This window comes from Tachypleus tridentatus, chromosome 13, assembly GCF_004210375.1.
Source record: "Tachypleus tridentatus isolate NWPU-2018 chromosome 13, ASM421037v1, whole genome shotgun sequence".
In the NCBI taxonomy this organism is placed as follows: Eukaryota; Metazoa; Arthropoda; class Merostomata; order Xiphosura; family Limulidae; genus Tachypleus; species Tachypleus tridentatus.
In genome coordinates this window covers 17,270,298-17,296,980 of record NC_134837.1, presented here as the reverse complement: position 1 = coordinate 17,296,980, position 26,683 = coordinate 17,270,298, and the positions used below count along the sequence as shown (strand labels likewise).

The following is a 26,683-nucleotide window of genomic DNA, read 5'->3' as shown; positions in this document are numbered from 1 at the left end:
GTAGATTAAAAAGGCCATTTTCCTTGAGGAAATAGACAAGCAAGAAGAGGTAAATACGTATCTTTCCAGCACACAATAGCTCGAGAACTAACGTTTTGTGTCTTTTCCAAGAGTATATCTTGCCGAACTAAAGCGAGGTATCAAACAACATACGAGGTAGACGTACAGATAGGACCTGATTATAAGCTGCAGTGTTGAGATACGATTTGTTGTTCTCACTAGGATCAGTTTTTTTTTTTTTTTTATCTGTACTGGTTCGAAACAATCCCCCACAGTGCAGTGCATCAGTCCTAGCTTGTAGAATAATGTCACCAGCACGTTCTGGATATTATCCCCTTTGGTAGTTAAACTAAAACTAAGAGTCTGATTATGTTTAGGAACAAAAATAAAACATAAAAATAGGCGTCTTTTGGACGCTAGTTGAACATTTTATTAAGAAAATCGTAGTGAACTGTGACGTTACTTTCAAGTTTATATTTCTCTGGGAGTAAAGTGCAGTAATACGTTGCTTGAAGTAAACTTTTAAGATAAGTTTGTTTTTTATTTTTAAGCGAATGGCGAACAGTGCTGTAAAAATACATTTCAAACCTTTGAAAATTACGTACTTATATAGTCCATTTAAACGTTAATTAAAATTAACTCTGTCACACATAACTTCTGTTTGAATTAAAACTACAACAAACAGAAGGAAAACCTAGTTTAAGTATATTTATAAAATAATTACGAGTAAGCTTTCCCTGTCGCATAGCACAGTATTCCTCTTAGTCGCTTGGAAATCCCTTAACTACGAAATTGCAGTTTTTCGGATATTAGAAAGAAAGTCGATAAATCAGTGGAACGTTAAAGGAACTTGTAAAACAACGAAAAATTCCGAGTTAATCCAACCCTATCATGTTTTCATAGACAAGTTAAAAGAAAACAAGAATCATGTGAGCCATTCAAAAAGTCATCAAATACGTGTGACTTGCAAGGGGAAATTAGTTTATAAATAGAAACTACCATTCTAGGTTCGCAGTACTAGTCCTTTCCTCTAAGCCTACTTTCCATTTTCATTTTGCTTTGTATATCACTTAACAATATACCCGATAAAGCAAACACTTTTCAAATACCTACCATAATTGGTCATTTATAGCTACAGTTTCAGTAATTTTTCGCAAAGAATCGCTCGTCTCCAATAAAAAATATAAGAGAAATTTGCTTGAATGGATGGCCCTTTATACGTTTGTAAAATGTAAACCTATCAATCATGAGTCTGATTAAAAATCCTTTTCACAAAGAGAGACTTATGAATGAGATGCAGTCGTCGTGTCGTTCTAAAGAGACACTCATAAAGAAAATGAGTGTCTTGTTGTATGCAAATTCGCATTTGAAATCATTATTTTTACAGAATATAAAATATCATATGAAAACTTTTTTGTTATAAAAAGGGCGAAATACGAGTAAAACTGGAAAGCCTCGTAGCTGTTTGAATACGATTATACTAGTTGTTTTATATCCAAAGAAATAGAAAAATCAGCGGATCTTATCCTCGTAAACAAATCCAAACTGGATTTTTCATTCCTTTGTTGTGGTCAAACAACGAACCGTAGATTAATTCTGTAAAACTCGTTGAATAAACAAGTGTTATATCGACTAAAATTAAATAGATTACATATTAACCGTGATTTATTGTTTTTGTTTTGTTGGGGTTTTGAAAAACAAATCTATATGATGGATTTATCTGTATTTTGTCATCTGTGAGTATCGAAACCCAATATTTAGCAGAATAAACTTACAAACGTAGCGTGAATAGCTTGGTTTTCAAAAGCGCATTCCGTATAAGACAACTTTTCAAAGATGGTAAGACTAAAAAGTTTTTCTTGACCAGAAACATCATTTAAGGCTTTTATAAAAACAGAACTAATCTTAGTGATTAATGTTTCATTTCCAGTGGTTCTTAGGAAAGTTATTTCTTGTGGATCTTCAAACAGAGTAGATTAGAAAATTGATAGGAAAAGAACGAAGATTTAAAACTGTGCGCGCAGCTGACGTAATTCACAGTGATAACTTTTGTCATAGTTGAAGCTTAACCAACCAACAATCTGTAATTATTGTTTAGATCATCAACCAACAATCTGTAATTAGTGCTTAGATCATCAACCAACAATCTGTAATTAGTGCTGTAATCATCAACCAACAATCTGTAATTTTTGTTTAGATCATCAACCAACAATTTGTAATTATTGCTTGGATCATTAAATAAAACTTGACTAACCAGTCTCAGACTATAGTTTATATTAGAGTTCAACTAATCAGTAATCTGATACAATTATTTTTACCACAATTGAACTTCAACTAGATAGCAGGCAATCTGGAACTATTGCTTATATTAGAGTTCAACTAATCAGTAATCTGATACAATTATTTTTACCACAATTGAACTTCAACTAGATAGCAGGCAATCTGGAACTATTGCTTATATTAGAGTTCAATTAATCAGTAATCTGATACAATTATTTTTACCACAATTGAACTTCAACTAGATTGCAAGCAATCTGGAACTATTGCTTATATGAGCTATTGAAGTTTAAATAACCAACAATCTCAAACTATTGCTTTTACCATAGTTCAAGCTTGAATACAATAACAGTGTTAAATAACTTCTCTTTTACCATAGCTTTCTTAATCTAGCTCACACCATAACTGTTATTGTTAATGCAATTTGATGATACAAATAGTGTCTCAACTACAGCTGTGTTTGTCTTATCCAAGCTGGAATAGTAAGTCCCGGCACTGGGCGAAAGGTATTCTCAGCACCGGGACATGGCAGATTTATTGTGGTTGACATATTATTAGATGCGTCCTCATTTTCACTCATACCTTCTTAGAATTAACAGTAATTAGAAGCTATTTCTAATTAAAATTAGAGTTAAATAAAGAACAGTCTACATCTTAAGTTAAACTAAAAATACTCTAAAGCTATATTTTTAACAAGGACTGAAAGGATTACTTTCAGCTGTATATACTAGAGATTTAAATGGGCAACTTGCGATAAAACTATTTGAAGAGAAATGTAAAATAACGAAAACTCATGAAAACGTAATTTTAATAAATAAATAAAGTAGTACAAAAACAAATAGCACAAGATACGTATCGATACAATCAGTATTTTGTAACAACTCTCAAGTAACAGTAAACAAAGTGTTGTAGTTCAGATTCCAGTATATCTCCAGTCTCTGATAAAGCACACCATCTAATCTAAGGTTTAGAGACAGTAAACGCAGTAAGAAAAACCCTGGTATACAAGAAACGGAAAGAGAAATTGAGAGAGCGTATTATAATAAGAAAGAAGTAAAACGTAATATCGATTTTCTGGGGTCATAGGCATGGAAATGAATTTTGTTAGAGCTGGTAGTTGGGTGAAAATGACAGACTTTCCAACTTATCGGATTTTTGTACTATTTCACATGAAATCAGCGGTTAAGAGTTTAAACTAGTACATTATACAAAAATAACTCCCATAGAAATCAGTATAATAAATTACAATACGAAAATACATCAGTATATGAAAGGATGTAAATAATGTTATTTCGTATATGGTAGCGCACAACATAAAAACGACTGTGATAAAGAGATTGTAACATTGTGTGTTATTTCACTTTAGCTTCTTTATTCAACACTGCGGTTTATAACACGTTTCGATATTTATTGCGATTCCAATGATTTGATGTTTAGTCATATCATGTTGTGATTTACATTGTTCGTTGTATTGGTTTTTATTTCAACATTTTGGGGTGGGCCCGGCATGGCCAAGCGTGTTAAGGCGTGGGACTTGTAATCTGAGGGTCGCGGGTTCGCATCCCCGTCGCGCCAAACATGCTCGCCCTTTCAGCCGTGGTGGCGTTATAACGTTACGGTCAATCCCACTATTCGTTGGTAAAAGAGTATCCCAACAGTTGGCGGTGGGTGGTGATGACTAGCTGCCTTCTCTCTAGTCTTACGCTGCTAAATTAGGGACGGCTAGCACAAATAGCCCTCGTGTAGCTTTGCGTGAAATTCAAAAACAAACAAAATTCAACATTTTGGGTTATCTATTTTTATAATTTTAATAATTTCAAGGTGTACGTTACTCTATGTAAGGTAATATTTATTTATCTTAATATTTTGGTTCATGGCATGTTTCATTGTATAGTAATTTCTAGTTTTTGATTTATCTCACGCAACGATTCGTTTATCCATTCCAACGTCGCGCTTTATCTTACTCTCGTCTAGATACTTAGTCATTTGAGGTCGTGATTTATCCTACAAACATGTCGTTAATTTATTCCAGTTTTGAATGAGTTATAAAATTAGGTTTAAAGTAACGTTGATTGAAATTGCAAAAGTGGTGAGAAAACGGCCGACTCTTGGTCAGTTTCTATGGGGTTATGAAATTACAATCTTCTTATGTCATTAGAACATGATTGGAGTGAACGTGTAGAACAACCACTTTTTAAGTTTAGTAGGTTTGGGGACTAAATATGTAACGTTATAATCCAATATACGAAAAAAAGTGCAACGTCTGAAATAAAGCGAGAGATTCGACCTTGGTTTGAGAAAGGAATATAAAAGACAGGAGTTCAACGAAAGAAATATGGAGACAGGAAGATGTGAGAAAAAAATGAGCAACCGAGAGTGTGGCAAAGGAAGAAAGTTATGTCATGCCAGTAAGGAAAAATAAAACATGTTTCTAAATGTAAGTGCTATTGGTTATCAGTGATACACTGTAATGTATTAATATTACGTTAATATGAGTTAATTTCTGATAGGTATAAATATAACCTAAATAAAGTTTATGGACATAAGAAGGGAAAGCAAAGAACAAGTATAACCAGGTTGTAACATGGTTTTATATTGCTCGTGTTTTATTGGTTTGTTTGTTTTTGGAATTTCGCACAAAGCTACTCGAAGGCTATCTGTGCTAGCCGTCCCTAATTTAGCAGTGTAAGACTGCTAAATTAGGCAGCTAGTCATCACCACCCACCGCCAACTCTTGGGCTACTCTTTTACCAACGAATAGTGGGATTGACCGTCACATTGTACACCCCACGGCTGGGAGGGCGAGCATGTTTAGCGCAACGCGGGCGCGAACCCGCGACCTTCGGATTACGAGTCGCACGCCTTACGCGCTTGGCCATGCCAGGCCATGTTTTATTGGATTTTAAACAAACGAAATAGGTGAAACCTTTATAAAACATGACGAGTGAAACTAAATTCGAAGATATTGTGGGTGGGGTAACAAAAAGTAATTATAAGCTGCTCCTTGGTGAGTCAATAATATGTTTGAAAAGTCCTAAAGTTAAGATTCGAGGTTTGATCCCTAATGTGATAAAAAAGTAGCTGGCCTGTTCTGTCGCTGTTTGCTAAAACAAAGAAATTATAAAATACCCTAAGACAACATTCGCTTTATAATAACTAATAAGTAATGGAATGTTTATAAAGATAAAATACATAGTAGTAGGTGAGAGAAAACGTAGTCGTCGTTAAGATAAAATGTTTTCCCACTTTCTTCATACATTTCTCTAATAGCCACGAACTATCTTTAATATTACATCCTTGTCTATAATTCGATTAGGTTGCTTCAATATATCCCGTGATAACTTCAAGGAAAAAAAGTATAATGGCAAAAGCGCGAAGAGTTCGATAAATATAATTATTATTTTTCTCGTGGAAATACATCAAAAGAGTGACATTCGTAAAACTGATTTTCGAACAACTAGTGTGTTGTTTAGCGTAACAATTGGTTATTAAAATTTTTATTATTATACGATTTGTTGATAATGTAATTTTAACCTTATTATTTTGGTGCAAAGTAAAATAAAAAAAAAACATTATGTTAATTTAATCATTTGATGTTCGACATACCAAATTCTTTAATGTCCAAATTTGTCACTCATCTATTTTTTATACTAGAAACTAGATCTCGGTGTGCTTTGTTTGTTTGTTTTTTTAATTTCGCGCAAAGCTACACGAGGGCTATCTGTAAGACTAGAGGGAAGGTAGCTATTCATCACCACCCACCGCCAACTCTTGGGCTACTCTTTTACCAACGAATAGTGGGATTGACCGTAACATTTTATAACGCTCCCACGGCTGGGAGGGCGAGAATGTTCGACGCGACGGGGATGCGAACTCGCGACTCTCAGATTACGAATCGAACGCTTTAACACGCTTGGCCATGCCGGGCCAATTTTTTAAAAAATATGTCTTAAGTAAGTTAATTAATTGTTTTGTTTGTTTTTCTTATAGCAAAGCCACATCGGGCTATCTTCTAAGCCCACCGACGGAAAACGAACTCCTGATTTTAGCGTTATAAATCCGTAGACTGTACTAACTGGAGCTAGATCTTGAAGAAAAGAGCTAATCCAATAATTACTACTATTTCTTTCCTACATTTCAAGAAGTTGAACGAAGTGGTATCACCAAACTCCAGGCTGGAATACAGATTTTAACGAAACGTGTGTGTGTTTTCTTAGAGCAAAGCCACATCAGGCTATCTGCTAAGCCCACCAAGGGGAATCGAACTCCTGATTTTAGCGTTATAAATCCGGAGTCATACCGCTGTGCCAGCGGGGGCCACATAACGAGAAGCATATTGTTTAGATTTTTTTGGTCTTTCTTACAAACATTCTTTATGTCTCTCTCGTTTTGCTGGAACGAGTAGTTGGCAATAATAACACAGGTCAACAAATTTTTTCGAAATCTCAGTTGCATAAGATTTTTTTACTTATTCTTACCCTTTGTGACCTGCTAAATTCAAATATGAAAACGGTTCAGCTCTACATGCTCTAGTTTTAATGCAATTTTAAGTTTTTCATTCTAGCCGTTTGTGGTCAAATTAACACGTTTCCTGCGATGCCAATATTGGCAAACCGGCAACTGCTGCGATGCTCTTGTACATCTGTCAGCTTCAGTGCTGCATGAGCTATGATAACGTGAGGTTGTCGTTACACTTGTCTCTTGCCTGCAACTTAGTTAAAGGTAAGACAATAGTGGGACACCGGTGGGTCCCATCGCAGGAAACGTGTTAATTACTTACATGTTTATGTTATCAACAGAGATATTAAAATTGTTTAGATTTTGTTTCAGATCTGATCATGGCTACAAGGAGACGTCAATGTGAGAACAAGCCGGACGCTTTCTGTTATATTTGTGGATGCTTCACGCTTATTCATCAAAGGCGTAATATAACATCATTTCTGAGGCGTGCTTATAAAGCGTACTTTGGACTTGCTCTTGGTGACCAAGACAAGAAATGGGCCCACATATTGTGTGTCATAACTGCGAGGAAATGCTGCGTGACTGGACAAAAGGGAAACGTAAGGGTTTACCTTTCGGAATTCCCATGACCTGGCGAGAACCGATGGACCACACAACTGACTGCTATTTTTGTCTGGTCAATACAAAGGGCATTGGCAAGAAAAACAGACACAAAATCTCATATCCTAGTATCCCCTCAGCAATCCGACCTACTCTGCACTCTGATGAGCTCCCAATCCCAGTTTTTAAAGGATTTCTTCCATCTGAAGATGTGGGTAGTGACCAAGAGCAAGAGACTGCTGATGAAACTCAAGAAATACTTTCAGAATCTGGCGATCCTTCTTATGAGACCCCACAGTCATTAACTCCTCAACAGTTTAGCCAGCCAGAGTTGAATGACCTTGTGCGTGATTTGGGTCTCTCCAAAAATGCAGCTGAAGTGTTAGCTTCCAGGATGCAAGAAAAGAATCAGCTGAGCCATACAACTAAAGTGTCATACTTCCGAAATCGGGAGCAGGCTTTTGTGCCATATTTTACAGAGGAGAATATGTTTGTTTATTGTCATAATATCTCAGGTCTTCCAGGAATTAGGGATGCCAGTATACCATCCAAATGACTGGCGATTATTTCTAGATTGTTCTAAGCAAAGTTTGAAGTGCGTTCTACTTCATAATGACAATGTCTATGCAGCTGTTCCAATTGGACACTCTGTGTATTTACGAGAGGAATATAATGTCATTAAGACTGTGACTGACCTACTAAAATACCACGAGCACAACTGGACAATTTGTGTGGACCTCAAAATGGTTACTTTCCTCCTAGGTCAACAAAGAGGATTTACAAAGTACCCCTGCTATCTTTGCATGTGGGACAGCCGAGCTCGAGAAAAGCACTGGAACCAGAAGGAGTGGCCCATACGTGAGACTCTGAAGGCAGGTATGCCAAATATTGTCAACGATCCAATTGTCTGTCATTTGAGGAAAAGATCATATTTCCTCCTCTCCATATCATGCTGGGCTTGATGAAACAGTTTGTGTAAAATATTTTCTCAACCCAAACGAGCCGTTTTGCATATAAAGTTTATGAAGGCGTTGAATACTGACGGTGAATGCTTCCAACACATATTTTCTGTGCTCCCTGGTTTGTCCTTCGAGAAGATCAAGACAGGTGTTTTGATGGACCACAGATTCGTGCACTTGTGCGTGATCAAGAATTTGCCAGAAAGATGAACGACAAGGAAAGGACTGCATGGCTTTCATTTGTGGCGGTGATGGCAAACTTTCTCGGTAATAAAAAAAGCTGACAACTATGAAACCCTTGTAACGAATATGTTGTCAGCTTTTCGCGACCTTGGATGTAACATGAGTGTCAAACTCCATTACCTGTACAGTCATCTTGATAGATTCCCTGAGAACCCAGGAGCTATAAGTGACGAGCAAGGCGAGCGGTTCCATCAGGACCTCAAGACCATGGAAGAGCGTTACCAAGGGAGATGGGACAAACATATGATGGCAGATTACTGCTGGAGCATTAAACGAGAATGCCCTGAGACAGTCCACAAACGCAAGAGCTACAAGCGGAAATTCATGCCTGAGTAGACTGCAATTGAGCTTTCCCTCCTCATAGTAGCAAATGTCTTATCTACTAATCAGTTTTATATAAATAAATTGAATTAATATAAATAACTTGAATACATTTATACTATCTTGCATTTTCTTTTTTATTGCCCAGCTATATTAAAGAGTTTTATAACATATTTTATCACATATTTTTCATGATAGACTACGACGTCAATGTGATGATGACGAAATTTTGAGATTTTCAAATACCTTGATTGCAAAAAAAGTAGAGCACTGAGGAAAAAACTAACGTCAGATCTGAAATCAGGGCAAGAAATTATGTAATACCAATTGTTTGATATAAATGCAACAAAAATTTTGTTGACCAGTGTAATTTAATGAGCTGACTTCACTGATGAGTCCCTTGTATATCTTATTTAATAAACTTTTTGCCATTACTTAGAGCGAGCTGAATTTTCTGAGATGGCGAACTTTATCAGTTTATGTTTCATTCGAATAATCATTTTGTTGAAACAATGAATATGGCAGTATTCTTTTAAAAGTATTGTCACGATACATTATTGTTAAAATATCTTTTGTCGGTAGTGTGTCTACAGCTAAATCTTTGTACTGTACAAAACATGTTTCACGAGCAAAGGAAACAACTGATCGTATTGGTATTTTCACTGATCTTCGATCAGGACTCGAAAACCTCTTGGTAACAGTTTCTTATTATACACGCAATCTGTAAATAGTTTATTTATATACACTTTAAAACTCTAATAAATAGAAGGAAAAGTCGTACAAGTTGTTTTCAGTGGGAATTTAATTTAGTTTTTTTTCATTTCTATCGGACAAACGTAAATAAAAACTGCTTATATAGATCGAAGCTGAGTTTCATAAATGATTATTTAATACGAACAAACACAAATGATAGGAGCTGATATACGTAGATCAAAATTATGTTTTATAACTGATTGTTCAGCCCGACCTAAGATAAAATATAAGAGGTTTGGGTCGAATCTCTGTTTCTCAGCTGATTATTCAATACGACAAAACAGAAATGATACAAATCAAAACTGCGTTCTTTAACTAATTATTAAATATGACCAAACATGCTTCATGTTACACACTTCTGAACTGTCTCTCCAATATTTGTTTATTTGTTTACAATTTCGCGCAAACCTACACGAGGGCTATCTGCGCCTGGCCGTCACTAATTTGGCAGTGTAAGACTAAAGGGAAGGCAGCTAATCATCACCACCCACCACCAACTTTTGTGGTACTTTTATCAAAGAATAGTGGGATTGACTGCTACATTATAACGTACTCACGAGCATGTTAGCTGAGACGGGGATTCAAATCTGAGACTCTGATTACAAGTCGAGCACCCTAACCACCTAGCCATGTCGAGCATGTACATGGGATAGAGAGAGAGAAAAAAAGAATTCTTCTTTTTAAATCTTGTTTCATCTCACCAAAATGTAATATTTCTCACAAAACGTGCGAAGAAAAATGCGCATAACAAAAACTCCTACTGACAGTCACATAAATATTTTAAAGTAATTATTTATTCACAACAGTAACAAGAATAGCGTTTTTTTATTTAATATTTTTCGTATAACAGATCAAAATTTCAGTAGAAATAGGGAACGAAGGAGGAATCTCTATAATTTTAACACAGCATGATCTAATAGGAGAATCTCTATCATGGTTTCATAGTTAATATAACATGAACAGCTTGAGGGAAATCTGTCTCCTGATCATACTACTTGATCTAACAGGACGTCTGTCTTCAAGAGAATCTCCATCATGGTTTCATAGTTAATATAACATGAACAGCTTGAGGGAAATCTGTCTCCTGATCATACTACTTGATCTAACAGGACGTCTTTCGTGGAATTTCCTTTCTTGACCAAATTATAACTAAAACACCTTGCGTGGAATTCCATTCTTATCTTCCTTTAGGAGAATCTCTAATGTGATAGCACTGTTCTTATGACTTATTACGTCTAAAAAAACTGATTGTACTGTTCTTATGACTCATCACATGTACAAAAACTGATTGTACTGTTCTTATGACTCATCACATGTACAAAAACTGATCGCACTGTTATTATGACTCATCACATGTACAAAAACTGATCGTACTGTTCTTATGACTTATCACATGTACAAAAACTGATCGTACTGTTATTATGATTCACTACATGTTTAAAAAACTGGATACTCCTTAAAACTCTATCACGCAGTTGAAATAACTATGTCGTAGAAATCCTTTATCCTGATCATGCTACAGAATATGAGAAAAGCCCAACCTGATTATATTACTGGATAAAACAGTTACGTCCAATAAATTTTAAAATGCTCAATCACGTGACCGTGTTTTAACCTGAACTAAATCTCTCGCGTTATACTCTCGTAGATTTGCCTCGTGAGGTTTCACAATTAGATTTTATGAGTTGTTTCGTCAACATTATTTTTAATTGTTGAGAACCTAAACTAATAAATTACTGAGAAGGGGAGTAATATAAAAGTATTATGAATAGTAAGTGAATTTTTGTATTGTGTCTTTTGCATTACTAGTTTAAGACAACTATAAAGCTACAAGTTTACACTTTAGAAAGACACAACACTGTTCCTATGAAAAAATCTGTAATTCAAACTAAAACTGCACGTCTGAGTCACAATGTTCTACCATATAGCGAATCTTACAAACAACAATTTTGAAAATGTAGGATATAGTCAGAATTAGTCATCTTATAACACCATACATAAGTTAATATGATCTTGATCCGTAATAAAAACCAAGACAAACATCAACAAAATTTGGTAATACAACTTCTACAAGTTAAGAACCGGAAGTGTGACTGCAGCTTCTACAAGATGAGAAACGGAAGTGTGACTGCAGCTTCTACAAGATGAGAAACTGAAGTGTGACTGCAGCTTCTACAAGATGAGAAACTGAAGTGTGACTGCATTTTCTACAAGATAAGAAACGGAAGTGTGACTGCAGCTTCTACAAGATAAGAAACGGAAGTGTGACTGCAGCTTCTACAAGATAAGAAACGGAAGTGTGACTGCAGCTTCTACAAGCTAAGAACTGGAAGTGTGACTGCAGCTTCTACAAGCTAAGAACTGGAAGTGTGACTGCAGCTTCTACAAGATAAGAAACGGAAGTGTGACTGCAGCTTCTACAAGATAAGAAACGGAAGTGTGACTGCAGCTTCTACAAGATAAGAACTGGAAGTGTGACTGCAGCTTCTACAAGCTAAGAACTGGAAGTGTGACTGCAGATCTACAAGCTAAGAACTGGAAGTGTGACTGCAGCTTCTACAAGATAAGAAACGGAAGTGTGACTGCAGCTTCTACAAGATAAGAAACGGAAGTGTGACTGCAGCTTCTACAAGATAAGAACTGGAAGTGTGACTGCAGCTTCTACAAGCTAAGAACTGGAAGTGTGACTGCAGCTTCTACAAGATAAGAAACGGAAGTGTGACTGCAGCTTCTACAAGATAAGAAACGGAAGTGTGACTGCAGCTTCTACAAGATAAGAACTGGAAGTGTGACTGCAGCTTCTACAAGATAAGAACTGGAAGTGTGACTGCAGATCTACAAGCTAAGAACCGAAAATGTGACTGCTTCTTATTCAAAATATGACTTCAGACATGTCATTTTCATGCAACAAACATCAGCGTTAATGGGTTTTAGTAGTCATTATTTACTTTGCACATTATATATACAGTTAACGTTAAAGTATATGGAATGACAGTATTACGTATTGGAAACTAGCAACATTAGCATAGATTTCTGAGGCAAGATGAGTTATAGAAGTGTTGACTATTGGAAAACGGGCTATAAGTACTTCATTATATCATATTTCAGGAAAATGTGTTTATTATGGGATATGTTCATAGACGTTTTAAGAGAGTCCTTTTAGCGTACTAGCTGACTCAACATAGTACGTTTAGGTAACTTAGTTAAGTTCCGCCAGTTATTTAATGACACATGTTTATAGACGTCAATCAAGTCGGAAGGGGCTAGCTCAGTCAGTTTCGAAGTTATAAAATGGTTTCCTGAATCTATATTCTGGTTTTTCTTTATGTCACGCGCGTGTGTGAATTGGAACGTAGGCAGATAAAATTAGAAAACCTGTTAAGAAAACATAATTTTTCAGATGGAGAAGAGAAAACTCTGTATTGATTTACCTGGACATTAAAACAAAGAATTTCTTCTTTTGTTCTGAAGATGTTGTTATTCTATAACGAGTCCTTTTGAGATAATATTCTTAAGAAATAATATGTATATTCCTGTTGTCCTGTTAAAAGAAGAGCATTTTAAGGTTTGGTTTGTTTTGAATTTCGCGCAAAGCTACACGAGGACTATCTGCGCTAGCCGTCCCTAATTTAGCAGTGTAAGACTAGTGGGAAGGCAGATGGTCATCACCACCCACCGCCAACTGTTGGGCTACCCTTTTACTAACGAGTAGTGGGATTGACCGAACGTTATAACGCCACCACGGCTGAAAAAGAGCGAGCATGTTTGATGCGACGGGGATTCGAACCCTCAGATTACGAGTCGTGTGTCTTAACCACCTGGCCATGCCGAACCAACAGTATTTTAAGACGTTATCTTATGAGGTAAATCCGAGTCTATAGTAATAACAATATGTTACATAACTATATCTATTTTACAGATTTTGACTGAAGTATTGTCATCACGTCAAACAACAAACAATCAAGCTTTACAATAAATAAATTATTTTAACAGAAAGAGATCCCATGTCTTTTACAGAAGTTTCACACGCTCTTTAAAACAGTTAACAGTTTAGAACACGCTATCAGGACATCATTGGTCGTTTTAATTCAAATCTAGAAAGTACTGGAAGGTATTCGGGGAAGCTTTTCTTCGTGATGAATTGGAGTCCAAATTATCAAACGTTTACCAAGGTTGTATAACTTTGTAGTGAAAAAAATAAACCGAGAAGCTTACACAAATAAATGTCGTTTAGATAATAGTTATCGCGTTTCTAGGACAACAACTTATTAAATCGCATGTTTATTGAGTACATGCTTTATCCAGGTAAAGTATTACGTTTCGGATATCACGCAATCTTAAAATAAAAGTTTGATGTCACACCTATAGAAACGTGAATTCACATATTTATGAAAATAGTGGTTTCATAACCACTGAAGTACAAACTGTGTGTTTTTCTTATAGTAAAGAAATATCGGGCTATCTGCTGAGCCCACCGAGGAGAATCAAACCCCCGATTTTAGCGTTGTAAATCCATAAATCCATAGACTTACCGCTGTACTAGCGGGGAGGACAAAGTACAAGATGTAAAAAATTATTATTTTTAATTAGCTGTACCTCATGCAAGTAAACGCATTCGGTTTGACGTTGAATGCTTATTTGTTTTACTTTTAAATATCTAATGATATAAATTCTTACCCTGTCAACAACGAGTTTTTATTTTTGTTGGACTCGTACCTCAATGTCACCTTTTTATTTAGAGTAAAAATATTAATTTTCACTTCTTGCAGTTTTACAATACATTTGAACTGTGTCAGTCGATAGAAAAAGAATTCAATATTTATATATTGGCCCAAAACTTTTGCCACATCCAATCATAGAGGAGGAATATTAGGAAAATTACGGTCAGACTTTATTTAATAAACTGCAGCAAGCTCACTTCATTTACCTTCTGCTATCTTACAGAGTTTACTCTGCTTTAATCGGTACATTTTAAAACTGAGTGATTTGATCATTAAAGCTCTCTCTACGCTTCACCCTTATATTCTGTGTGTTTTAGAGCAAATCCATATTGGACTATCTGCTATGTCTGTAGCAGGGAATCGAACCCAGGATTTCAGCGCTGTAAGTCCGTATTATTATCACTCTTCCATTAGGTATCTCCTCTCCCTTATATTTTTCTGTTTGGTTTTTCTTTTGTAGTTGTGGTTATTCTAAACACTTTCAGTTTTGGGGCTAACATTCTATTTTGTAATTAAAGTTTTATTCCAACGCAAAGCTCTAGCCAACACCATGAAATAGAGAACCTCAATTTGAATAATTCTGTAAATGACAGTTACACTGAGTATAGTTCAGTAATTTTCTTCCAATAGTCTATACAGATGTTGTAGTCAGTTTTTGATATCGCAAATCATAACTTTGCTTTTGTGCAAATGGCACTGATGGATAATGCAATCTATCTAAGCCAGTTAATTATTCCTAATAATCAAATGTCAAATAGAAGCGTTTTACAAGGTACACTATATAAAGCTTTAGTCTAGTTCAGAAACATAAAAAAAATCAGACATTTACCAAAGAAATATGTTTTAATTCAAATTTAGTTTAAATTAAATTATGAGTTTATAAACTGTCCGATGTTCGTCCAATAATGGAAAATAGATCTATTTATCTTTATATTCGGTTATACCCTTGATATTATTGTGCTGATGCTGTATCTTAAAGAAGAAATACTACGCTCGTAAGTGATCTCGCTAATGATCAAACAAATTGAAATGAATGTACAGACATATGTTAGCAAAGCTTCCAGTTCAACTCTAGAAGACTTAGATTCAATTATATTAATTATAGAATCGATTTATAACTCGATTGTTGACTGACGTTTTTAAAGAACCAACAAATATATATGTTTTTATATAACGGTACATTAAGTTTTCTTTCACTAAACTTTATTTTAGTTTATATTCATATCAGTAAAAATAAATAGTATGATAATAGTATAATTATTTTATAATAAACAAGATCGACCTATTTAAGTTCATTAATATAATTTTAAGTTGGAACTCTCTGTGTTGTGTGGTAATTGTTTTATAATTGTAATTAGAACCTTATGATTCAATGTTTATTACTCATCAGATCATCTAGTTGGTATTTTATGTCAATAATAATGCTAGAGAAAACCGGTTCATGTCTGGAAGAATACACCAATGTGAATCCTATATAGAGTAGAATCAATTCAGCTTCATATATTTAACGTTCAACCAATAAGGAACATTTATCTAATATCCATAATTTTGACTTAATATAGATTAGTCTTTGATTTACATGACCAAACACAGGAATGAATCGCTTAATCTACATGACCGTAATTATGACTCAAAAGAAAAAAACACACTTACATGCCCTTAACTCGTTCTCAATACAGAAGATTTCCAATAAACAATCCCCGAACTTTAGCTCAATAGAGAAGAGTCATCTCACCTGCATGTTCTTACGTATCACACAAAAGAGAAGATTCCCGATATTAAAATCACGAGCTTTGATCAATAGAAAAAAAATATTTCTGGCCAATCCAGACGCGCCATGTCCAGAGTTTACGTTCAGTGTTGAAATAAGTTCTGTGGGTTAGGTTTTGTTGGAATATATTTTAAAGGAAGCAAATATATTATAATTATGTAACATAACAATAAAAATGTATTTTTATTGTACTAACTGGTGCAACGCCTAGAAATTATTTAATATAAATATGACGAAAAGTACTCTTTTCGGACTACCATTATATCTTATGAGCAGTTTTGGAGAGTGTTGCTACATCATATGAGTTGTTTTGGAGAGTGTTGCTACATCATATGAGTTGTTTATAAAGTGTTATTATATTACTGAAAACTATATCCAGAACACAACACCAGCTTTAAAACTGATCATATAAATAGCATTGTGGGTCACCACATTTTCTATTTAGAAACATAGCACAAAAAACTGTCGTTCAGTTCAAAGGTAGTCGTGTCACACGTGTCACTTTCGTTATTGTGACTTAAACTTTCGTTGGGTTCAAAGGTAGTCGTGTCACACGTGTCACTTTCGTTAGTGTGACCTTCACGTATTTGCTTAACTACTTACTTCCACACTGAGAACACCCCGTTAGTACAGCAGTAAGTCTACAGATTTACAATAGTGAAAATCAGGCGTTCGATTCCGTTGGTGGACTCAGCGGATAGACCGATGTAGCTTTGCTATAAGAAAACACACACACACACACACTCTTTTCACTGAGTCTGAACCTTATTCACAGCAATAATTATTACAATTGAAATGTACTCCTCACTCAAACTGTTTACCAGACTGCTTATCTCTTTGAATCTAAATTTGAACTATATACCAGATTGATCGTCTCTTTCAGTCCGATTACTGAGGGGTTCACATACGTTCTTTACTACAAGTCATAAAAAATGGGTTAGCCATCACTTCTTAACAACTTGTGAAGCCAAACACTCAAACGGAAAAAAATATATCATACGAGTTGTTTTAGTTTTACCATATGATATAAATGTTATTTCATTATATCATTACGTCGTAATTATTTTTAATGTCATTAAACCATATTAATTTATTATACATCATTATTATATTAATCTGGTAAGATAACTGGAAAAAATAAAGCACGTTGTACTGACGTTATGCGTCTCTGTTTATTAGTTATTGTTTAATGTATCGACTGTTATTACGTTATGGTACTTTGATTATAAAATTGCTTTACATTAATATATGATTTAGAACTAATTTTAAAATTCTAAGCTTTCCGAATTTTGTGAGATATGTTATTCTGATTACGACTGGAAATACAGTTAATAAAAATGTACACAAATGACGCAACAATGCATTCTCATCTTTAAAAGTAAGAACGACAAGTTAGTTAGCTGCACTGACTGTCAGGTAGAGTTTCGGTTTCGTTCCAAATAAAAATCTTACTCTGATAATAAGTTTATATTAAAATCGATATTTTTTTCTAGTGTTATTATATCACATAATTTATTTAGTGTTACCACACTGAAGTGCATGTAATACCTCAGTAGTACGTCTGCGGACTTATAGTGCTAGAAACCGGGTTTCGATTCCAGTGGTGAGCAGATCACGAATTGTCGATAACTTTGCTTTATTCTTAACTTCAAACAAACAAACAATGAATTGTTTCAGAGTATCGATATATCATAAGAGCTAGGCCCAGCATGGCCAGGTGGTTAAGGCACTCGACTCGTAAAGGTCGCAGGTTTAAATCCCCGCCACACCGAACAAGCTCGCTCTTTCAGCAGTGGTGGCGCTATAATGTCACGACCAATCACACTATTCGTTGGTAAAAGAGTAGTCCAAGAGTTTGCGGTGGGTGGTGATGACTAGCAGCCTCCCCTCTAGTCTTACACTGCTAAATTAGGGACGGCTAGCGGAGATAGCCCTCGAGTAGCTTTGTGCGAAATTCAAAACAAACCAAACTATAAGACCTAATAACTTTTAAACTCGTATGAGTTGGAAAAAAAAGTTTTATAGTTTTTCTTACTTTGATTTCACTGTTTGTTTTTAAAAACATTAGTGTAATGCAATTCTGAAGTGTTTATTCGTTTTTCTTGTTTTCACATTAGAGACGAAAATCCCAAAATAAACTGAAGAAATATATTTCAGTAATTTCATTAATGTGAATTTCCTTGATTAATAATTTCATATTTTTATAAAACATAAAAGTAAAGAACTTTACATCTGATACAGAATTATTCGGTCGTCTATTTACGTTACATGAAACAACATCGTATTATCAAAGTAACAGACAATAAATAAAGTTTTATTGTAGACACTGAGTCAATGCGTCAGTTCTCTTATTTCTTTGGTTGATATATTCTACTCTTAAGATAATAACATTAAGGCTTTTCCTATAAAGTGAATTTTCTCATTTTACTTTTTTGAAAGCTCTACAATGTTTTATTTTTTATCTGTTCTACCCTACTAGAAACTTACATCGATCGTACGATATAAGTAATTTCCTTGAAAAGAAAGAAACTTATTTTTATAAGTTAAAATTACATTTCCTACACAGATACTGTGGCAACTCACTTGAATATTATACAAACATAGATCTAATGAAATGTCTCAAAAATCGGGCTAAAAAAACATTCTTGAACTTTCTCTTTAACTGCACATTATTAAACTGTTATGAAACCAAATAATGACAAAAACTATTCTTTAAATTTTCTCTTTAACTGCACATTATTAAACTGTTATGAAACCAAATAATGACAAAAAACATTCTTTAAATTTTCTCCTTAACTGCACATTATTAAACTGATATGAAACCAAATAATGACAAAAACCATTCTTTAAGTTTTCTCTTTAACTGCACATTATTAAACTGTTATGAAAAAAAGTAATGACAAAAACCATTCTTTAAATTTTCTCTTTAACTGCACATTATTAAACTGTTATGAAAAAAAATAATGACAAAAACCATTCTTTAAATTTTCTCTTTAACTGCACATTATTAAACTGTTATGAAACCAAATAATGACAAAAACCATTCTTGAAACTTTCTCTTTAACTGTACATCATTAAACTGTTATGAAACCAAATAATGACAAGAACCATTCTTGAATCTTTCTCTTTAACTGTACATCATTAAACTGTTATGAACCCAAATAATGACAAAATATTCTGATACTTATTTCTGATAAAGGGGTAGTATAAAACTTCGAGATCTCCACTTTAGTTTATTAGTTTACAAACATAGATATAGTTTGTTGATATATTTTCAGTTCTAACTGAAGTAGTTTCAACTAAATCTTAGTTTAAGTTTTCTTTTTTATCTGTTTTATATTAGACAAGTTGACATAGTTTTTAGGTTCAAAGTTCAATGTCACACGTCATGAGAACAAGTAACTGTAACAAACTTACTGTATAAACTTGATAATGATTGTACTAGTGATCGAAACGTCGTGATAATGATTGCACTAGTGATCGAAACGTCGTGATAATGATTGCACTAGTGATCGAAACGTCGTACCTGCTCTTAAAACTAATCTTAACTTCTGTAAAAGATGTAAAGCATAACATTAAAATGTTCAAACGACACGAATTAGCCGCGACAGTAAAGCCTTACGATTTGTTTCAATGATACAACACAGAAGTTAACAAGTTTAATTGGCTAAGCATGGTCAGGTGGGTTAAGGCGTGCGACTCGTAATCTGAGGGTTGCGGGTTCGAATCCCTGTCACACCAAACATGTTCGCCCTTTCAGCCGTGCGGGCGTTATAACATGACGGTTAATCACATTATTCGTTGGTAAAAAAGTAGCCCAAGAGTTGGCGGTAGGTGGTGATGACTAGCTGTCTTCCCTCTTGTCTTATACTACTAAATTAGGAACGGCTAGCGCAGATAGCCCTTGAGTAGCTTTGCGTGAAATTCAACACAAACGCAGAAAGCTCTCGTGTAGTTTTGTGCGAAATTCAAAAACAAACAAACAACACTTTAATTGAGTACGAGTTAGATAAAAAAGTTCTTCAACAGTGTACTATGGAAATTACGTGATGTATAACCTTCCTCTGTGGTACTGTTTGTGTAACTGTTTCTTACTTTAACGGTGTAATATGGAAATTACGTGATGTATAACCTTCCATTGTGGTACTGTTTGTGTAACTGTTTCTTACTTTAACAGTGTAATGTACAAGTTATGTGATACTGGACCCTGTCACACCAAACATGTTCGCCCTTTCAGCCGTGCGGGCGTTATAACATGACGGTTAATCACATTATTCGTTGGTAAAAAAGTAGCCCAAGAGTTGGCGGTAGGTGGTGATGACTAGCTGTCTTCCCTCTTGTCTTATACTACTAAATTAGGAACGGCTAGCGCAGATAGCCCTTGAGTAGCTTTGCGTGAAATTCAACACAAACGCAGAAAGCTCTCGTGTAGTTTTGTGCGAAATTCAAAAACAAACAAACAACACTTTAATTGAGTACGAGTTAGATAAAAAAGTTCTTCAACAGTGTACTATGGAAATTACGTGATGTATAACCTTCCTCTGTGGTACTGTTTGTGTAACTGTTTCTTACTTTAACGGTGTAATATGGAAATTACGTGATGTATAACCTTCCATTGTGGTACTGTTTGTGTAACTGTTTCTTACTTTAACAGTGTAATGTACAAGTTATGTGATACTGGACCCTCCTGAACTGTGTTTTAAACATGAAGTACTGTTTATGTTACGTTTTTATTTACTCTAACAACGTAGTATACAAATTGTTATGGGGAATCCTTCTGAGCTGTGTCATAAAGATGGATAGTCATTGTACCATATGTTTGACACTTAACAATGCAATATACAAATTACGTTATGCAAGACTTACCTGAAATCTATTTTAACAATATATTATTAGTTAATACAAATATTTATTATGGAAATTGTTTTGTTCTGACGTTTTTATTGTGAAGTTTTACCCCTGATATTTCTATTTCATTTGTGTCTGTCATTTTTCGTTTCGTTCGTAATAATGCCCTTGTTTTTAAGACATACTTTAGCTACAATATTATTTTCATTGTTTATTATTATAATATCGTGGCCTTGACGTTTTCGTGAAGGCCGTTTCTTCCTCTAACAACTTATGAATGTGTTTTAACCATTAGGTATTTGCAAACTTAAAGTTGATTTATTTAATATGTGTATTTAAGCCTAGTTTTGTACAACACGTACTAGAGAATTAACTTTATGTTCCACGTAAACATGGCTTTCAAAATACAGTAAAAGTGAATTAGTAATAGATCTTCTATACGTGGTGCCGAAAGCTGTATACTATTTATAAGGTCACAGAGATCAACGTAGAGTTAGATTTATTGAAAATTATGAATAATATTTAATAATTAAGACTAAATTTGAAGACTTAATCTTGTATTGCTACTTTTATGACATATATAATCTGTAGTATTGTATTATACATTTCTTTGTAAGTTTTGCTTATTTAAAAAGTCACCAAAACTCTGAATAAAATTATAATAAATGTAAGCTTATAAAACAGCATTTCTCTGTCGTTTGCTATTGTTATTTTTTTATTTCTGCACGAGATAAAAATTTTCCTATCTAAAAATAGACTAGACTTTATACAACAACTTTGTCAAGTTTGGTACCCAGAGGTGCGGATAAGATTACAAATTTTCAGAGCTTTTATAAAAGTAATCACCTTGGCAGCGATTTCAAATTAACCGTTAACCACGTGCAGTCCCCTGTCGTCAAACGAGAATGATTTCCCATTAAAAAACTACTATTTCCACTTAATGTTTGTTATTAAAGCAGTCCACCTAACCAATATTTCTGGAGAAAAAAAATGGAACATTTAAGATCAGAAATTTCATCTTCCAAGACCAGTAAATCTCGTGCGAGTGTCTTGTAAAAGGCATGACTCCATTTTATCATCGTTTAGTCTTAGTAATGTTCCATGATTACAAACACGTGATAGTGGGAGGTTACAAACAAATTGGTGGGTTTTATTTACTGTTTCTTAACTTCAAGACACTGCTTTAAAGTTGAGTGAATAATTTTATCGTGTGCTATTCAGTCATAAAGCTAGACTAAGAGATATGCAAAAATTATGAAATTTTTCAGACCTACCGTAAGAATTTTCTTTTGTAACTGATTTTTGACGAACATATGCCAGATCGATAAACGGCCAAAATAAACAGATTACAAATACTATAGATGGAAACGAGGTCATTAATTTCAAAATGGACTAGAAGTGAACTATTTTTAATTTCGCGAGCCAAGTATTGACTGTGACACGTGTAAACAGAGACACGTTTTGGCAAACTCTGGCAATATCTACGATGTTCCCCCATACCACATTCTAGTGCTGGAGGAATGCACAAGCTCAACTTATAAATACATAGGATCATCGATCTGTGGTTCTTTTATAGAGTTAACTGTACAGATGGCGCTCTATAAAAATAAAAATATTCAAGGCCCATGAACACACATTCATCTCGCCAATTTCATTTCACTTCAAAAAGGAGACAATTTGTAAGAAGAAAATCAATATTTTTACAACTTTTGTTTTCTTCCTGTGTACATAATGCTTCCTTTATAATCGAATAAATAATACTTTAAGTAACCACACACTGGTTTTGTTTATCGAATTGTGTGACTATGATTAAAGTTTCAAAAAGTGTAGGTTTTAAGAACAATTATTTTGTATTAATCATGAACAGGACAAGGTTAAGGCTGTTTGAGAACAAAACTCAAACTTTACTAAATATGTAACTGTAAAAAAAACAAAAGACGGTTTTGTTGTTTTGTTAAGGTTTACGATTATTTTAGTTCCTTACTAGAGTAATTACCAGCTACACAATCTTTACTGTAATTTATGTTATTACTCTTAGACTTATAGACACAATAAAGATTTGGTTTGATTCGTTTGTTTTTGAATTTCGCACAAAGCTACAGGAGAGCTATCTGCGCCTGTCGTCAATAACTTAGCAGTGTAAAACTAAAAGAAAGACACCTAGTCATCACCATTAACCGCCAACTCTTGGGCTAGTCTTTTACCAACGAATAGTGGGATTTACTGTCACATTATAACGCCTCCACGGCTTAAAAGGCGAGAATGTTTGGGGTGATGGGGCAATGCTTAATACCTACTTCTTGGTCAAACATTGCCATCTAATTCCTACAATGTTTATTACAAGTTCACATAATTTTCGTAAACGTTAGGGAAAAAAAAACTATCAAAAATCGACACTGTAAACCCTCGCAAGTTAATAACATTATGTGCATTCATATAAAAATATTTCTTCGTGAAATTTTTATTAACACATAAATATCTCTCATTGTGCCCATTCATATAAAAATATTTCATGACGAAAGTTTTCTCCACACATAAAGGTCTCTCATTATGTCCTTCCTATAAAAAAAATATTTCATGATAAAAGTTTTCTCCACATATAAATATCTTTCATTATGTTTATTCATATAAAAATATTTCATGATCAATTACTTCTCCACAAATAGATATCTCTCATTATGTCCATTCATACAAAAATATTTCATTACGAAAGTTTTTTACACACTTAAAGATCTCTCATTATGTCCATTCATATAAAAATATTTCATTTTGAAAGTTTTCTCCACACATAAATATCTCTCATTATGTCCATCCTATAAAAATATTTCATTATGAAAGTTTTCTCCACACATAAATATCTCTCATTATGTCCATCCTATAAAAAATATTTCATTATGAAAGTTTTCTCCACACATAAATATCTCTCATTATGCCCATTTATATAAAATAATTTCATTATGAAAGTTTTCTCCACATATAAATACCTTTCATTACGTTTATTCATATAAAAATATTTTATTACGAAAGTTTAATCCACACACAAAGGTCTCTCTTTATGTCCTTCCTATAAAAAATATTTCGTGATAAAAGTTTTCTCCACATATAAATATCTTTCATTACGTTAATTCATATAAAAATATTTCTTGATGAAAATTTTCTTCACATATAAAAATCTCTCATTATGTTCATTCATATAAAAATATTTCACTACGAAAGTTTTTTACACATATCAATATTTCTTATTATGTCCATTCATATAAAAATATTTCATTACGAAGGTTTTCCCCACACATAAATATCTCTCATTATGTCCATCTTATAAAAAAATATTTCAATATGAAAGTTTTCTCCACACATAAATATCTCTCATTATGACCATTCATATAAAAATATTTCATTACGAAGGTTTTCCCCACACATAAATATCTCTCATTATGTCCATCTTATAAAAAAATATTTCAATATGAAAGTTTTCTCCACACATAAAAATCTCTCATTATGTCCATCCAGTAAAAAATATTTTATTATGAAAGTTTTCTCCACGCATAAATATCTCTCATCATGCCCTTTCATACAAAAATATTTCACTATAAATGTTTTCTTCACACATAGAGATCTCTCATTATGTGATTACTATAAAAAATATTTCATGATAAAAGTTTTCTCCACATATAAATATCTTTCATTATGTTTTTTCATATAAAAATATTTCATGATAAAAGTTTTCTCCACATATAAATATCTTTCATTATGTTTTTCATATAAAAATATTTCATGATAAAAATTTTCTCCACATATAAATATCTTTCATTATGTTCATTCATATAAAAATATTTCATTATGAAAGTTTTCTCCACATATAAAGGTCACTCATTATGTCCATTCATAGAAAAATATTTTATTATGAAACTTTTCTCCACACATAAATATCTCTCATTATGTCCATTCATACAAAAATATTTCATTATGAAATTTTTCTGCACACATAAATATCTCTCATTTTGTCCATTCATTAAAAATATTTCATTATGAAAGTTATCTCCACGCATAAATTTTTCTCATTATTTCCATTTATATAAAAATATTTCACTATAAAAGTTTTCTTCACACATTGAGGACTCTCTTATGTCCTTCCTATGAAAAAATATTTCATGATAAAATTTTCTCCACATATAAATAACTTTCATTATGTTCATTTATAAAAAATAATTTCATTATGAAAGTTTTCTCCACATATAAAGGTCTCTCATTATGTCCTTCCTATAAAAAAATATTTCGTGAAAAAAGTTTTCTCCACATATAAATATCTTTCATTATGTTCATTCATATAAAAATATTTTGTCACGAAAGTTTTCTCCACACATAAAGATCTCTCATTGTGTCCATTCATACAAAAATTTTCATTACAAAAGTTTTCTCCACATATGAATATTTCTCATTATGTCCATTTATATAAAAATATTTCATTATGAAAGTTTTCTTCACATATACAGGTCTCTCATTATGTACATTCATATAAAATTTTTCATTACGAAAGTTTTCTCTACACCTAAGGTCTCTCATTATGTCCATTCTATAAAAAAAATTTTATTATGAAAGTTATCTGCACACATAAATATCTCTCATTATGTCCATACTATAAAAAATATTTTATTATGAAAGTTTTCTCCACACATAAATATCTCTCATTATGTCCATTCATACAAAAATATTTCATTAGGAAAGTTTTTTTACACACATAGAGATCTCTCATTATGTCCATTCTTATCAAAGTATTTCACTATGAAAGTTTTCTGCACACATAAATATCTCTCATTTTGTCCATTCATTAAAAATATTTCATTATGAAAGTTTTCTTCACATATAGTGGTCTCTCATTATGTCCTTCGTATAAAAAAATTTTACATGATAAAATTTTCTCCACATATAAATATCTTTCATTACGCTTATTCATATCAAAATATTTCATAATAAAATTTTCTCCACGTATAAATAACTTTCCTTATGTTCATTCACATAAAAATATTTCATTACGAAAGTTTTCTCCACATATGAATATTTCTCATTATGTCCATTCATATAAAAATATTTCATTACCAAAGTTTTCTTCACCCATAAATATCTCTCATTATGTCCATTCATATAAAAATATTTCATCATGAAAGTTTTCTCCCCACATAAATATCTCTCATTATGTCCATCCTATAAAAAAATATTTTATTATGAAAGTTTTCTCCACACATAAATATCTCTCATTATGTCCATTTATATAAAATAATTTCATTATGAAAGTTTTCTCCACATATAAATTCTTTCATTACTTTTATTCATTTTAAAATATTTTAGTACGAAAGTTTTATCCACACATAAAGGTCTCTCATAATGACCTTCCTATAAAAAAAATATTTCGTGATAAACGTTTTCTCCACATATAAATATCTTTCATTACGTTTATTCATATAAAAATATTTCATGATGAACATTTTCTTCACATATAAATATCTTTTATTATGTTCATTCATATAAAAATATTTTATCAGGAAAGTTTTCTCGACGCATAAAGATCTCTCATTGTGTCCATTCATACAAAAATATTTCATTACGAAAGTTTTCTCCACATATGAATATTTCTCATTATGTCCATTTATATAAAAATATTTTATTATGAAAGTTTTCTTCACACATACAGGTCTCTCATTATGTACATTCATATAAAATTTTTTTCATTA

General features: G+C 33.2%; 1 protein-coding gene across 2 annotated transcripts in view; it reads right to left on the bottom strand.

Moving 5' to 3' along the window:
• Positions 1-26,683, bottom strand: part of LOC143238984 (protein turtle-like) — a 574,376-nt gene that overhangs the window by 113,242 nt on the left and 434,451 nt on the right. Inside the window, exon 1 of one of the 2 annotated variants that reach the window (XM_076479673.1) lies at positions 22,229-22,474. The exons of the other annotated variant lie outside the window; for it this stretch is intronic. Within the exon in view, the coding sequence (XP_076335788.1) occupies positions 22,229-22,331 (103 nt within the window). The 5' untranslated portion in view covers positions 22,332-22,474. Of the gene's footprint in view, positions 1-22,228; positions 22,475-26,683 lie in introns of those variants that run through there. 2 annotated transcript variants of the gene reach the window in all.